The sequence below is a fragment of the Pantherophis guttatus genome, chromosome 5 (assembly GCF_059756535.1).
Source record: "Pantherophis guttatus breed Tessera chromosome 5, ASM5975653v1, whole genome shotgun sequence".
NCBI classification, from domain to species: domain Eukaryota; kingdom Metazoa; phylum Chordata; class Lepidosauria; order Squamata; family Colubridae; genus Pantherophis; species Pantherophis guttatus.
The window spans coordinates 27,637,698-27,655,196 of record NC_142067.1 but is presented as its reverse complement, the minus strand read 5'-3'; the positions used below and the strand labels follow the sequence as shown (position 1 = coordinate 27,655,196).

The window sequence follows — 17,499 nt, the reverse complement described above, 5'->3', positions numbered from 1 at the left end:
GGATATTGCTTCCATGATTCATAGTTGCAAACTCTTAAGGATATTATTGTTACAATAAATATTTGGATTTGATGCAAACCCTATTTTTACTTTTTGGGGTGTTCGGGAAATAAAATGCCAGTTTTAAATCAGAAACAGATGATATAAACTGAGAGAAGTGTTTTGATGCTTGTGCTGTATTATCTTTTTTTCCCCTTTTTCCTTAGAGGAAACAGATGAAAATGGCACAGCCAAGTCACTTTTCAATGGGACGTCACTAGCGAGGGAGGATGGGCTTGCATCATGCACTCGGCAGCCAGCCATTGGGACAGCTCCCAAAATAATCCGGAACTATGTGTACTCCAGGCCTCCCCCATGGTCAGACACATTGCCTGCCATATTTGTGATCACACCTACCTACACTCGACCAGTACAGAAGGCTGAGCTTACCCGACTGGCGAATACTTTCCTTCATGTACAGAACCTCCACTGGGTAGTAGTGGAAGACTCTCCTAGAAGAACCAACCTGGTGTCCAATCTACTGGAGAAAGCAGGGATTCATTTTACTCATCTGAATATTGAGACTCCTAAGAGTCTGAAAGTAGGTTTGTCCTGGATTCCATCTTACACTCCCAGGGGCACATTCCAGAGGAATCTTGGACTGCATTGGCTTAGAGAAAGTTTTAGCTCCACCCCAGTACCTGAAGGTGTAGTATACTTTGCAGATGATGATAACACCTATAGCCTGGAGCTATTTGAAGAGGTATGCTATTCAAAGATTTGAGGACTTCATTTTTGACCCATGATTTAGGCAGATTAATGATTACATTCTCTATTCTTCATTCTTTTGATATATAAAGGGAGGTATAGATTAGAGGAGTGGTTCCCAACGTGGAAATATTTAAATATTAATTAATTAATTAATTAATTAATTAATTAATTAGTAAATAAATTTGATTTTTAATGGGGGCAATTGGAACCTTGTTTAAATCAAGTTAATGGCCTTTTAGGCTTCCTCTGTGTGAGTAGGAGTTCACTTTTTGAATAGTAAGAATTATATGTCACGGGGGGGGGGGCATCAGGATTTTAGAGATGTTTAGGTGGGGCATGGCCAAAGAAAAAAAGGTTGGGAACCCTGGGTTACAGGGTCATAAGGAGGCATATCAAGAAGGAATGAAGGTCAGTGGAAATGCTCATGCTTTGTATATAAAATATCATGGTTTCAATCTCTGGTATTTTTCATTAAGGTTGAGAAAGTTTCTCAGTGAAACCCTGACTCACTATTGCACTAAATGTAAATTAGCCCTTTCCAGACAGGTGTCCAGTATTTGTGCTGGACCACAATTGCCAGAAATTCCAATCAATGTGATATCAGATGAGTGAAGATGAAATAGGTCCATAGATGATCGATTAACTGCAGTACAACCTATCGGTAATTCTAGCTAGAGAATGAGAGTTGCAATTATAGTTATGATTCTGAAATATGGACAGGAGTGTTTGGAAACAAACAAGATATTTGCCTGGCATATTTAAAACCACACCTGATTCTGTTCCTGAATATCTCCGTAGAAAATACAGACAGGACCCCTTCAAGAAAAGACCTTCAGAAGGGCAAGGCAGAAAGTGAGGCATGGAAAAGTAAAAGTAAAAAGAAAATAATAAACATATGATCATATGTAACTACTGCAAGAATACAGGTAGAAAAAGTTGGACAACTCCCAAGAGGGGCTCACAGTATATAATAAAAAGATTAGAAGGACTCATGTATTCATGTATTCTTGTTTTCTTCCTGACAAGCAGATGCGCTACACAAAGAAGGTCTCTGTCTGGCCAGTTGCTTTTGTTGGTGGTCTCAGGTACGAATCCCCCAAAGTGAGTCCAGCAGGCAAAGTTGTAGGTTGGAAGACTGTGTTTGATCCTAACCGGCCTTTTGCCATTGACATGGCCGGCTTTGCCATCAGCATAAAACTGATTTTGGAGAAACCACAGGCCAGTTTCAAGTTGGATGGCGTGAAAGGAGGCTACCAAGAAACTAGTTTATTAAAGGATCTGGTGACAGTGGATGGACTGGAACCTAAAGCTGCCAACTGCACAAAGGTTAGCAAAGTTTGGGGGGGGGATCACAATAATTTTCCCCATCCAGTGGACCATTATTCCCATGTTTATGTTGTCAGTTAACATAAATTAACATTTATGTTAGTTATATGTATAATTACATGCACATACCTAATATCCAGATCTAGATATATTAAAACATTGGAGCTAGGGTCTTATATAAACAGCTATTACAATGCAATCGGGCAATGAAGAAAGAAATTTAGCACATTAGTCCACATGCAATTAAAACATAAAACACGCACTTCAAACATATACCTTAATACATGGATATGAGAACAGGTGCAAAAATCCAAATGACTTTTCTGAATGTATTGACTGCCATCTAAAGGTCATGTGAGAGCCAGTTTTGGGTACTTGGTTAAGGCCAGGAAACCATCGATTCTAGTCCCACTTTAGGCATAAAGACAGCTGGGTGACTTTGGACCAGACATTTTCCCACTCGGTCTTAGGAAGTTTTTCTATTCTTAAAATCTTTGCCAAGAAAACTACAGAGATTTCTCCAGGCACTTTCTGAACAAAGAAGACAATTGAATGGAAGGGTGGGGGAGAAGGATCATGTAGATTTTTGCAGCCCACACTTGGTTGCCCTTCTATGAAGACATTGGCAGATTTTTTTTTAAAAAAATAGGTAGATATACAGGTGATACATCATTGCAGTAGAAATACTGTATTTGTTGTGGCTCCGTTATCTGAGCCTGTGTCATCGGCAGGAGAGGACTCCAAGGGTGAAGGAAAGGAGTTGGCAAGGCCTCCCTCTCCAGAACCCTCCTCTCTGGCAATGCCTTCGGTGTCCGCCGAAGGGCAAGAGATAGGGCCGGGGCCAAGCACGTCCACGCAGCCACAGATGGACAGTGATGAGGGTAATGAGTCTTGGCTGGATCCACGCCAGCATCGCAGAGATAAGCGCACGCAACAGAAGAAAAGGCATGCCCGAGATTAGGCTGAGTCACTGGACCACACCCCACAGGATATAAAAGGGAGCGTGGTGGCCAGTCAAACCTTGTGACGAACAAAGCTGAACGCTTCCATGCCATTCTGCATTGCCGGACTTTTGGCTATAGACTTTGCCGGATTATCTCTGGACTTGATTGACTCCGTAATTATTGAGCTGTTTCTTTTGATGTATCAGAAGTGGGGAGAAATTATCTCTCCTCTTTGTAAATAATAAACTCTTGGCAGGCAGCCACTAGGTTGTTGCCAAGTTCCGTTATCATAAGGAAAAGGATTTTGCCAGCTGGTTTGGTCTTTAACTCTTGAATGACTGTTGGCGTGTGTGCGTGTGGTTGGGGACGGAACAGTATTCTAGATTCAGAACAAATATCTTTCTGTACATTTTTAAATTTTAAATTGGCTTTTTTTTTTTTTTTTTGCAAATGACACATACATAGTAGGAACCAGGGTGAAGCTATCTGCCCAGTTTCCATGCTTCTCCCTATCCTCATTTGTGCCTGTCATCCTCTATCTCAATTAGCTATTTTGAATGTAATGAACTGTGGACACATCCCCTCCTCCTCATTCAATTTATTCCCAGCATTTGTGGGAATAAATATTTTGTTGTTTTTATAGGATACTGCTATATCTATAATGAGTCTAAAAATAAACCAGGTAAGTGTGTGATTATGTAAATATACCCTTCCAAGAAAACTTGCAATTTATTTTGAGTCCTATTCAAAGATTTCATATGCATAAATGTATGTGTACTTATGCACTAGGCAGGTTTGCTGATACCTATTATGTGTTGCTGTTTAATTTTAATATCTAAAGTTTAATATTTAATATTAAATTTCCTTGATAGGTTTTGGTCTGGCACACAAGGACTGAAAGGCCAACACTAGTTAATGAAGGCAAACGTGGATTCACAGACCTAAGGGTAGAAGTGTAGATAACTTGGTTTTTTTGCTGTAAGTATAAGATTTTTGCTGTCTCAAGATTTCCCTATAATTTGCAAGTAGCTCTTCAAACATCTTCAATGTAGGGTTCATTTAATATGCATCAGGATGGATTCTTCGATACATTTATGAATAGTTTACTGTCTCAAATTATCAGTCCTGGTCTACCTGTGATGCTATATGAAATGCTATCAAAATGTACTTTTGAATCCCACTCTTAAAGTCAGAATTTAGGCCCAGGCATGGGGTTCCTTGATTAGACTCTGTTTTCTGACTGATTTTTTGCCTGCTGCTAATACCTGTTTATCTGGGTTTGGGTTTCTTGAGAAGATGTATTCTAGCCTTTCTGTTTCCTTCTTAGCTTTTTTATTGCTTCTTTTCGATATTGTGTAAATAAGGATTATTTCTATGTGTCTATTGATTTGTCTGAATGTCAAGCTTCCAGGAATTCCCTAGCAGTTTTGAACTTATCTTGGTCTAAGAGTTACTAAGAGTCCGCAAACTACAGCAGATATAAATTGCAATGAACAACTAGATTAAGCAGGCAGCTATAATCAATCATTTTTATTTCTTAAAATAATTTAGGGGAGTTATGTGGAGACCAGGGGCTATCTAGAAAATAAAAATGACCCCCTACCTTACTTCATTTCATGCATGTTCACGTTTTTAATAGCTATTAATAAAATATAATGTTTTAAAAATTGCATAATTTGGGGCATGGAGCCCGCTAGGCATATAGGAGGACCTCATTTGGAGATCTAGTGTTTTTCCCATCATCAAGTTGTCTACAGCATACATTAAAATACATTGAAGAGTACCAAAATACCCTGAAGTGCATTATTAATCTTGTTCCTCAGTTCACAGCTTGTTGCTATATGCTTTTCTTCAATTATTTTATAAATAATCCTCTGAATTAAAAAAAAAATTTTTTTTTTCCTTCCTGGTGTTTTTCCTGCAAATGCAGAGTCCATTTGTGTTGATCCATTGGTTGCCACAGGAATTGACAGGCTCGTTGCGTGAGCCTGTCATCATGGTCTGAGAGAGAGAGAGAGAGAGAGACAGAGACAGACAGACAGACAGACAGACAGACATTGGTCCAAAATCATCCAGCTGGCTTTCATATCTAAGACAGTACTAGAACTCACAGTTTCCTGGTTTTTAGCCGCTACACCAAACTGGCTGATAGAGATACTTAAAATGTTAAGTACAAGGGCTAGCTAATGTAGAGTCAGAATAGTTTCCCATCATAGATCATTCTTGATTAATCTAGGTCAAAGCATGTGCTACCCTGTTTTTCTTGTAGCTCTTTATATCCCCTAACACAAACAATCAATTTAGGGACCCTAAAATCAAAAGAGGCATTGTTTGATTTTATTTAATAGTGAAACCTGTCTAAAACCAAGAATTTTAAACCATTTACTTCTAACATGACAACACAAGTGGTCTTTTGTTTTCCAGAATATGAGATTTATTTTTATTTCCTTTTTAAAAAAATAATTAAAAGAGGATTTGTGGGGGGCGACCTGTATTTCAGTCTTTGAAAACTGAACCGATAAAGCTCTGTTAATCTATATATTGCCAGGTTTGTTCTTCTTGGACAGTCTCATTGCATGATGGAAGTAATTGATTATGATGCTGAGCCTGACTCAGCACAATCTCAATGTTACAAAAAGGATATATTGCAAGCTTTACGAATAACTTTAAAAGATCCAGGGAGAAGTATTGGCTGGCAGCTCTAAAAACTAAAATGGCTCTATGTCAAGATTTCAGGGATTGAGGCTTCTGCTCTAGTTAATTACAGTAGGTACTGGTAATGCAATATTTTAGTTCTGTGCAAAATTAAAAAGGGCTGTATTCATCTCTTCAGCATGAGCTTAGAATAAAGAACGAATGCAGCTAAAGTAATCCATATTAGATGGCAAACATGGAACATATCAGATAGCCTTTTATCAAATGAAATTACTCAACCATTCAGCCCAGAATTATGTATTCTAATTAGCAGAGTTAACAATGACTCTCTGGTTGAATGTGTACTTATTACCTGTTATTTTTAAATGCAATGTTAAAGAACGTACCTGAATTGCCTACATACAGACCACATCCTGGTCTATTGAGCTATAGCTCTTCCATGAAGAAATTTGTCATGAACTTAGTTCCTTTCCTAAAGACTAAGTAGACAAAAGTAAGAGAACCTGCATATTACCTCTCAATATGATATGCTTTACACATGAAGAAGGGAACACTAATTTTCTACTACCGGTAGTAGTTATATGTTTGATATAACATCTCATTTGGTCCTGACTCAACTCAATGTCTTTGTGACTTGAAGTTATTGGAAATGTAATATGTAGATTGAAATGCTTATCCATATCTATTTATTTCATTAGTTTTACCTTTAATCCCCCCAAAATCAAAATTCCAAGGATCTTGTATAGATAATTAGTTCAAAAAATATTATAATATAATGGTGGAACAGGGGAGTTTTTAAAATTGAACAGCTTCAACTTTGACTGTTTTTCTTAAAACTAGAACTGGCACATAAGTCTGTTCAATATTGTCTATCAGTTTGATGAGCACAGAAATTGGATGGATGATATCTCCCTCCCATGGTACAATTTGTTAAGAAGAAAACTCCCCAGAGTAATGAGAGTTGGCATCACTTCTAAAAAAGCTCAGTGGAAGAATTCCTTCATTATGTTTTTACTTGTACTATCATCTTTCTTCAGCAGTTTGAAGCCAACATGACTACAGACTGCTAGAAAGGGGATTATAGAGTAAAAACAGGACATTCACTCCTGGCACTTGATTACTTCATACCTTAACAAATGCAAGAAATGCAAAAACACCATACATCAGCAATGCAGATTTCTCCAGGACGTCTCCTTACCATTAAAAGAATTTGTAAAACAAAGTCTCATTAATCAAATGAGAAAAAAAGTAGAATAAGGTTTCTGCCTGATACCACATAAAACAAATTGGATTATTAACAGCTGTCCTTTGAAGCTGTTTTCCCAGCACCTAAGCACTGCATAGATACTTCCTGGGAAATCTCGGATTTTTGCTTGCCTGAGGGGAAGAAAACTGGTTAATGATAGGAACAACAACTATTTGTAACTGAGCCTTAAAATAAAAACTAAATAAAACTTTAGTTGCTGGGAATGTTCTTTTGTCTCCAGAAGCCAAAGTAAAAATGGTCATGGAGGCACATAGCTCCATGGACAGATGGGAGAGAGCAATCCTGCAGCATACCAGGTAGAGTTGTGTAGGTCACTAACGTCCTACAGGCTCTTCCTACATTTGAGCCAGAATATTCATATAGGAAATCCCAATATATTTTCTAATGCAAAGCAGCTCTTCCCTGTAAGATCAGTTTGATCTTCCACCAGACAGCCAAAGTGACAGAATGATACCACGATCAAGGTGGATCTTGTGAAGATATGTTGTCAAAAGTGACTAATTCCATCTCCATCTCCATCTCCATCCTTCTCACACATTTTCCCCAGTCTCCTTAACTGACCCATACCTTAAGTAGAAAGGAAATTTCATTATCCAACACTGAGTGAATTGTCTTTTCTCAGTGTTGATGCAGCAGAAATATTTCATATTTGGAGACTCTGCACTTTAGGGGAAAAAAATAAGGATCTATAACAAACGAGAGTACATTTCTTGAGCAAGGAGAAAGGGATAGGGTATAGAGATTAAGCTTGTTAAGAAAGAAACAGTCTGAATGTATCATATATTATCTGCTCCCAGAGCAACATGTAATTTCATTTTCTCAAGTTTTTCAATGTCGTTTCTGTTGCCATTATGAATTTTATTCAGCTAAAGGATGGTATCATTTTAAAATTCCTTCTATATTATGGAATGTCAGAAATCCAGGATTATTGGACCAATGTTTCTTATTTCAATATGCTGATTGACAGTTTTGTTGTAATTATTTTTTTTAATGGATGTGTCTAGCTTTATGCTTCTTGGGAGAAGATAGGGTTAAAAATCGAATTATTAATATAACTTCAGAACAATGGTTGCAAATCAGCTCTGAACATGCTCTCCTTTTTGTGTCAGGAAGAGGTTTGTGGTTTGGATGAAAACTATACTGTTCTAATGTAAATCCTCCCATGAATTTATGTAGTTCTTTGTACTCCAAATTCTGCTAAATCTATCCAAGAATATATCGTATGCTTATATATGCCCCTTAAAAATTCCCTTTCTTGTTTACTTTGTAGATAGCAACTTCTTGCATACCTGTCTATGATCAGCAGAATACTGATGCAACAATCAAGAATAACATCCATATTTGTATTGCATTTACCAACTTCTAAATTCTCTAAAATCTGGGAATAAAGAAACAAAGTCAATGTCATATTCAAGGCCATTTGTTCTATATTCTAGTCATTCACAACACAAGTAAGATGACCTGTTTCTTCATTGTTATTTCTGTGTTGGAAGACATTTTTCAAGAACTGAAGCATTTCTGTAAACATCCCATTTGGGATACTGTTAAGAAAAGCCTAGTTGGAGTAAGGGCAAAATTTCTCTTTGCTAATCCACACTTTTGAAGCTTTGTTTTGCCATATGTATTAAAACATCAGCTTTTGCAAATCTACTCCAAAGAATGGAAGTTCAAAATGAACTAGTTCCTGCCTAGTCCCAATGAAATATTCCACACTATTGCAAGAAAGAGAGAGTCACTCTTAGAATTACTTAAAAACTCTTTTAGGCTTAGGAGTTCTTGTTCGAAAGAATGTGGGTGGGCAATTCTTGCTTCGAAGACCATGAAGACGTCTATTGAAGAATGAGATATGCACTCGTTCCCTTCTTCATATCCAAGCCAAGATCAACTAGTTCTTCTTGAATCTGAATGATAAACTGAAGTAGCAAGTTTGAGAACTTCAGTATCAGCAATTCAACATCATGTCCTGTGGCTATGTAGATAAATCTTTGTCATGAGAAATAGAGACAATAAGAAGCACTCAACTATTTAGTTCTCAGTTTGTGGGCAATATGTCAGACAGGAACTAGTTATAATGTTACTTCTGGAACTAGAAAATCTCACATAATTAGTATTCCTTTGGTCCAATCTAGAAAGATTTTTTCTTTAATCTTTGTAGCTTTGTAAATATCTAGCATATTCTTAAACTATCAATGCAGCTGCATGATGAATTTCAACTCTATGTGGAATGATATAGACTCCAACCAAGCCATGCTTGGAGTGAATAGACGATGTTTACTTATACTGAGCCATGGACTCCTAGCTTAATAGATGTGATGAAAGCAAATTTTTTTAAAAAGTAATACTAAAAAGTGAACATTCACAAACAGTAGGAAAAGCCACTATCCCTAGCCCTATTTTTTTCAATTGTGAGCATCAGTTGAAACAGAAATACATATTAAAAATCAACAATCATATTTGTAGATAACAAAGTGTTGATAGGTCATCAGCAAGTGTGAATTCAAATGGGAAAGTGAGTGGGGAGATATATGGGCCAAAAATATAATGGCTGGTAAAAGCACAAAAAAATTTTTTTTAAAGGTGGGCTATGCTCACTTCAAAAGAAAGCCAAACATACTTTTGATGTTTTGTGATGTGTTAGGTTCTTGCAACTGAAGAAACTGAAGAACGTTTTCTAGCAACTGAGCCAATTCCGAATATGATTCTGAGATATGTCAGAACGTGTCTTTATTTCTTGACTTATTTATAACATAGGTCTTTTCTGCCTACTGTATTTCATTTGTATTAACCTGGATTGTCTGCTATTTTTATGGAGAATATTTTTATTTCTCTTCCACCTTGTGTTCATCTGAAACTCAACAGGGAATTACAATTTTTCTATTCACTGCTGAAATGTCATATATATTCATGCTCACTTCATAATGTCAGGAAATGACTGGTGTCTTAATTTAGAAAAATAATTAGAAGCATAATAATGTGAAAAGTATATAATTTAAAGGAAAAAGAGACTATGTGGGAGTTAAAGTTGACAGAAACAGTTTGTCAAGCCTTTCAATTCTCTTACCATCTACTTCTTTGAGGGAAACCAAGGATGTCATCTCATAATAGAACTCAGTGGCCAGTAGACTCCTCAGAAGCTTCTAAAAATATCTGATTTAAAAAAAAATTGAGGACTAATTATTAGATTTAATTATTACCTTGCACCTATTTATGTTGATAGTAAGAAAAAAAAGTAAAATACAAAAATAAATACTGCCAAAAAGAAATTTGTTGGCCATTATCTTCTTCTGAGGTGTTGTTTTTTATTTCTACTTAGCATAATATACCTTTATTTATTACTTAATAAAAATTGCTAAATGACATGTCAGATTTGCCTGAAACAATATAACCACATATGATAATGAGATATAAATTCCCAAAGAGAAGAGTATCTTTTAGCACCAAATTGAAGCTTCCAGAATAGGTTACAAAATTTCAACCTAGCCTCACCTCTATTAATACCTCACCTCTATTAAAACCTCACCTCTATGTGCCCAACCTTCCATGGAAACAAATATATTTACTAAAATATAGCTGATCAGAAGAAAGTTATCCACCAGTCATAAAATAATCATGATCTATTTGGGCTAATGGTTCAGTCCGGTATAACCTTACTTTGGAGGAGGAGTTTGGGTTTGCCTAAAGAACCCATATGTAGAAAGGCAGAGAGAGGACAATGTGAAGAGAATGAGGTGGAAATGCCAGGAAGGCTAAGATTCATGGAAATCTTCTGCTGAGCCACAGAGAAAAAGGAGCAGAACTTGAAAACAGAGCTTCCAAACTTGCAGCTGGTTAAACATTATCTCAAATTCCCAAAGTTCAATCCTGTCTTGCCTTTCTTTTGTGCATGTTGAATGATAAGCAACAAAATGAAAAAAAATAAGAATTGTGTGGCTGAAGACAAAAGTTTTTTTCACTTCTATTACAACAAGGGAGCAAATGGAATTCGTGCAGTGAGCAGAAAGTTACTGGAACCCTGAGTTATGTGAAGTGTGACCACAGCAGCCACTAAAGAAGCATTTAGAAGAGTGTTTGTAAAATTTCCTGAGAAATGTGATGTGAAAGAATTGAACTGTTGAAAAAGTCCTGTACAGAAAAGCTCTGGGGTATGTCATGGAGCCACTGTTCTGATCTGTGAATTTCATGAATTGTTAATACTCTGTATTGTCAGAGAAAAAACATAACACAAAAAATCCACAATACCAATCAATGCCAAAATAAGAAAGAGTGTTACCAAGTCACTTTAATGCTTATTTATGTTGGCTACTGATAAATATAGAATGAAAATATCACATGAAGATAACTGGTGTCCTGTATGTGCTTTTCTTGCTACAGCCCCTTGCCCCATTTGGCTCCAATAAAGGAAATATGTTGGTATTTCTCATTTCCAATAGTTCCAAGAACAATTTATCACAAATAGTTTGTTGGATTACTGGAAACATACTGACTCCATAATCATAAGTTCAAAGCCTTTATTGTCATTGTACATCATGTATACAACGAAACTGATTTAGCCTTTACTGGTGCAGTCCATACAAGAATACAAGACAACATGAATAATATAAAGAATAATTCTTATGCAAGTAGTTAGCGGAAAAAACTAGTCATGCGTTTCCTTCAGGGTGGAAGATGTAAAGGACCCAGCCCTTACTTTTTGTGGATAATCCATCAGGAATTCTTTGATCCAGTCACAAGTGAGGGGAGGGAAATTCAAGTCAGTCAGCTTTTCAATGAGAATGCCTGGTAAGATGATATTAAAGGCCGAGCTATAGTCTATAAAAAGCATTCTGACATAATTCCCAGATTTCTCAAGGTGTCTCAGTGCAATATATAGAGCAGTGGTGATGGCTTCCCCTGTCGACCTGTTGCTTCTATAAGCAAACTAGAAATTTGATGGAAGATGGGGCAAAATTTCAATCAATACCAGTTTGCTTATAGAAGCAACAGGTTGACACGGGACGCCATCACCACTACTCTACATATTGCACTGAGCCACCTTGAGAAATCTGGAAATTGTCAGAATGCTTTTTATAGACTATAGCTCAGCCTTTAATACCATCTTACCATAATTACCATAATTACCAAGACTTTTTACCATAATTTTAATCATAATTTATACTTTTATTGCATATATATAGACATACACCCAGGTATAAATATAGAAAGATATATCTATAATTTCTTACTTTGTAAATAAAAGGTAAATTCAAAACCCAAACCAACCTTTTTCTTTTTTAAGTTTCCTGCTTCTTGCTGTGCTATTTTAAAAATCTAATCATCTCAGGATTTCATCCTAGCCCGTAAATATCTATTGGAAATTGAAAGTAAAACACTTCTACTTTTAGCGATTGGAAAATGATGAAACTAAGTAACATCATTTGCACAGGAAAAAGTAGGTAGCCTGAGGAAAATAAAAATTAATAATATTAAGAAGAAGAACTGTGACAGAAGAAGATAGTATCAATGGTATTAGCACCATGGGTGCAATCCCAAAACATCTGAATCACCACTTGAACATCATTGGCATTGAAAAATCATCACCAGTCATTTGTAAAAGGCACATTACTTGGAATAGCTACACCAAAGTACAATATTTATTATTTATTAGTATTATTTAGTGGTGTTAGAAACAGGACTCTAGGCAGATAGCAATATAAATAATGATTAAAAACATGGAAACAAATAAAAACCATAGCAAGTGGGGGGAAAGTATAAAGTCACAACTGAACATTGAACATAATGAAGAAATGGACCAGGTTAAAGCACAGAACCAAGTGAAGCAGAAAAACACATTCTGGCAATGAGGGATTAATAGGGATTCTGTCCTTCAGAAACAGTTGCCAAAACGTTCTGATGATAGGACAACTTCTGAACATTCTAATCATAGGCAATGTAAATAAGCTCTCAATTTCTTCTGAGGTAATGTTTACGCCATTGTTGACCTCCCCCAAAATGATGACCTTCCCCAAATTTAGCTGACTAAATGATGACTTCATTAAAGTTTGATGAGTCATACATTCCAAAACTTGGCATGTAGGCTGTCATGTTTAGAAAAACATCTTCCATTCTCATAATGCAGCATCAATGATTCATCTTGGGGTATTAGCACAGAGCATAATACACAAATGGTGAACATAATGAAAAAATGAACCCGGTTCACAGAATCCCTTATTTTTGACAGCTAGAAAGAAATCTGGGAGGAATCAGATGGAAGGCAGCCTCTTCTGTGCAGTGAAACCTGAATCTGTTGAATTTAGAACTAGAACTCATTAATATTATTAGCCCAGTAACTCAGGGGTATATAAATTTCTAATAGGCAGATACTTCTTTGTTACAAGAGTGGATATTCTCTTCACAACGTTATCCATTTCAAAATGATGCTTCCTTACGTCATTTGCAATCCCCGCCCTTTTCACCAAATAACTTTTGCTATATTTTCCCACGTCTGAGAATTCTTGCTGTTAAGTGGCTGATTTACATCAAAAATGTGTTTTTGTGTGCGCTTGATAGAAAAATTGTTGAGATTGGAATTTGCAAAAAAAAAGAATAGAAAAGGAAATACTGTTTCCATTTATATATTTGTGTCAAACTATGTTTTTCTGGGTGTGGGTGTGCGCGCGCACGCACACACGAACATGTAGATGTGCTCACTGAGGTGCTCACTATATATTCACACAGATACGTATATATATATACACAAATATATGAGACAGTGTATTTTGCAAATGCAACTAATTGTGGTTTATTAATTAAGTTGAGGTTAAACAAACTGTAGGTTGATGTGTAGGCCACACAGCATGTGTGTATGTCAAAAGTCATACTTTTATGAAGTAGACTTGTAGTTGCTTTATCTTTTAATTTGGAAACAGATTCTGTACATGCAAATGATTGGGGGTTAGAGAGGATTCAGCCTACTTAGCCCATGAATTTTCTGCTCTGAACAAGAAACAATAGATTCTTTATAGTTTTTTTCCTCCATTCGGTTTACAAAAGCATCTTTTAGATTATATCTCTAGTTTATTTTTTCAGAGCTATGCCGATTTGAAAAAAAAAATGCAGGTTGAAGATAGGCTCCTTTGAATACAGGTAGCATAGAAGATAGAAATTTGTTACTAACATTTGCTAGAGAATATTAGCATTTACTTCTAAAATGTTTGCCTTTACTTTCCTCCCTCATACACTATAATCCTGTCTCCCTAACGATGGCCATGCTAAAAGACTTGTAAGGGAAAATACCAATGAAATAAAAATAAGTTTCCAATGTTGTAAGAAAATTTTTTTAAAAACCACCTGATCTATCTGAAGAAAGAATGTACACAAATATCAAAAAATAAATTCCATATTGCAACATGGCTATGCAATCTTTTTGTTTTCGCTTCATGAAAATATGTGTATTCATAAAAGAGGGGAAAGAATCCAATTCCAATCATGCATATATTTGTGTATTCAAAGACTCTTCATGAATAACAAATTCATTTCTTTCTCTGCCAAACTTATTCACAAAATATCAGAAATAAAAATATGTTACAGTGACAGCAGTTTTGTACCCTAGATGTTCAAATAAATATTTGAAGCCAGAAAATGCTATAGGAAAGACATTCTGGCAAACTCATTCTCACATAATCACAAAGGCGAAGACTGTTTTAGAGAATCATTTCAATGAGATTATTTGTTCAAATCATCACAACTACTACAACAAAGGAAGTTGACAAAACAAGAAGGCATCCTTCATCTAGATTAAAACTCTTTCAGTGCTTGGATACCACGTTGCCAAAATATATTATCTAATGAAAAGAATTTGGTGTTTAGAGAAGGAACAAAAGGAGATCAATGGTAAGAGACATATTAGTTTTTAAAAAATAAACTAGACAATCTGTGATCTGTTTCAGAAATATTTCCTTACCATTTTTTCAATGCTTTTAATTAGCTTCTAATATGATGCTTTCACTTGAAATATTGGAAGATATTCAGAGATGTATCTGCCTTGCAAATAGCCTATGTTGAATTGAATAGCACATATACCTTCCTTCCTTCCTTCTTCCTTCCCTCCCTCCCCTCCCTCCCTCTCTCTCATTCAGTCATTCTTTCAGAGATATTCCTTTATCACATTCCTCAATACCTTCAACAATGACAGATCTTCTAATATACTGTATTCACTGGAAATGTTCGGATACATTCAGAGACGTATCTGTTGAATTCTATAGTACACTCAAATATCTGCAAATATTTTTTTATGATATTTGGTATTATGTCATAACGTGCTTTATGAAAATATTGTTGTCCTAAAATCTGCCAAATTTCAATTCTATGGGAGGCATGGGTGCTGGATTTTGGACGCATTCTATAAGTTAGCCCATTTGAGGTACCTTGATTTAAAAAGTTTGCCCTATGTTGCACTCTTTTGCTCAGTTAAAAATTGTAGGAATCAAAGTTTTAATAGTATGTCCTGCTTGATATCCTTCACATTCTCCCATTTCTGAAGACCGTCTCCTTCAGATAGGATAGGAATCATTGCCAGCCACATCTTGTATGTTCCCTGCATGGCTTCTGATATCTCTTGATATTGCCCCAACAATCTGGTCCTCATTTTACCCACCTTGCCATTTTTCCAACATGCTAGGCTTCTGCTGCAACATGGATCATAGATCACATGTTGATCAATATATGCAGCTTTGGATCTTCATTTTGGTTAAGAATTTCAGCTTGCACAAATAGATCACAATATTGTGGTCTTGGCTTGGACAATTCATCAAGCCATAGTAGACAGTGCAAATGAAGCAGATTTGAAGAGTCATGATGGTGCAGTGGTTGGAATGCAGCACTGCAGGCTACTTTTGCTGACTGCCAAATGACTGCCTCACCAGTTCGAGTCTCACTGTCTCAGGGTTGACTCAATCTTCCATCTTTCTGAGGTCAATAAAATGAGGATCCAGATTGTTGGGGGGCAATATACTGACTCAGTAAACCATTTAGAGAGGGCTTTAAAGCACTGTGAAGTGGTATATAAGTCTAAGTGCTATTGCTATTTCATCCATGACCATTGCAGCAGTCCAACCCCAGCAGTAATGTGAATCAGTTAAAACTTTCATTCCCTTATGTGTCGTGGGTCCTGGCTTTTGGCTTTTGGATGCATTCTACAAGTTAGTGCATTTGAGATACCTTAGTTAAAAATTGCTTCCTTATGATGTACCATTTCATGCATTTAAAGATCATGACGACAGTTTTAGTAGTATATAGACCATAGTGGTGATAATATCATTTGGGGAACTTTATTTTTTACAAGATGAAAGACAGCAATTACATAAGAAAAGCATATTGCCATGTAACTGCATTATAAATATTTATATATACAGTAAAGTATGACAAGCTCATGATGAAAAGCAAATCCTTTGAAAACAAGAAAGCAACGTCTTTCTGATTCTTTTTCACTTCTGTAATGACAGATCTCATAGACATAGTCATTTAAAAGACAGCGAAGTTGGAATCTGCAACAAAATACTGCAGGACAACTGAGTTTCTAACATTCTTGTGGAGCTGAATTGCATATCTGCTTATCTCCCATACTTCACACATTTGTGTTGCATTGTCAGTATATTTATTTATTCATTGATCAATGTTACCTTTTATAATTATTCCATTGTCAATAGAACATGTATCAATATGCATGTGCATAAGATTCAAAACAATAATATTTAATCACATTTATTTAGGCTAAATAATGAATTGTACATTAAACCCTAAGGTTGTTAGTACTACTACTTCTCTGTTTCTCGCTACCTTTAGCTAGCCACAATAGATCAACAGGGGTCAGTGACAGGCAGCTATTAAGCTTGCTTAGGAAGGGCTCCTTTTACCAGAAGATATTGCTGACTGCAGAGGATGGAAAATATCACCATATGCCTGTTTCTGCATGCACAGATGTTATCCAGGTCTCAATATGTTGCAGAATTGCTAAGCCCCCAGGCTGAAGCATAATGGCGAAATATTAGCTGCATCATATGCTGGATCAGGGACCAGCACTAATAAGTGCTTTAAAAATCTGCTCTCTCTCCCCCTTCCTGGGTATTGTTTGTGTAATCTATGCTTTTTTGAATCAAACTATTACTTGAATATCTCTGTGGCTTTGAGTATTTTTTTAAATTGCTTATATATCTGTAAAACCCCCAATTAACTGGCAAGAGTGTTCTTATTATAAATTATTGTGTCCAGTTCTTGGCACCACATTTTTAGGAAGGATTAAGACATACTGGAACAAATTCCAAGAAGGACAATGATCAGAAGATTAGAACTAGAAACTCAATTATATGAAGATTGATGCAAGAAATAAGAAGTATTTAGCCAGAAGAAAAAACTGAAGGGGAATATCATGTGTCAAATGTCAGCTATGTCAAATACCTGAACGTATGTGACATAGAAAAAGACTTTCTCTACATTTTCCTAGAGAGAAGAATATAGAATAATAGATTTAAATTATAGAAAGACTGATATAATTTGAAAAACCTTCCTATCAATGACTACAGA

General features: G+C 36.0%; 1 protein-coding gene across 12 annotated transcripts in view; it reads left to right on the top strand.

Moving 5' to 3' along the window:
- LOC117662177 (galactosylgalactosylxylosylprotein 3-beta-glucuronosyltransferase 1-like) overlaps window positions 1-11,363 on the top strand; it is a 52,883-nt gene extending 41,520 nt beyond the window's left edge. For 6 of the 12 annotated variants that reach the window (XM_034411492.3, XM_087894787.1, XM_087894790.1 and 3 more), the window contains 4 exons: window positions 207-742; window positions 1,780-2,076; window positions 3,893-3,998; window positions 8,213-11,363. In XM_034411492.3, the coding sequence (XP_034267383.1) occupies window positions 207-742; window positions 1,780-2,076; window positions 3,893-3,979 (920 nt within the window). In that variant the 3' untranslated portion in view covers window positions 3,980-3,998; window positions 8,213-11,363. Of the gene's footprint in view, window positions 1-206; window positions 743-1,776; window positions 2,077-3,892; window positions 3,999-5,568; window positions 5,791-8,212 lie in introns of those variants that run through there. The other 6 variants (XM_087894783.1, XM_087894782.1, XM_087894784.1 and 3 more) reach the window with 3 other exon arrangements.
- The last annotated feature ends 6,136 nt before the right edge of the window (window positions 11,364-17,499 follow it).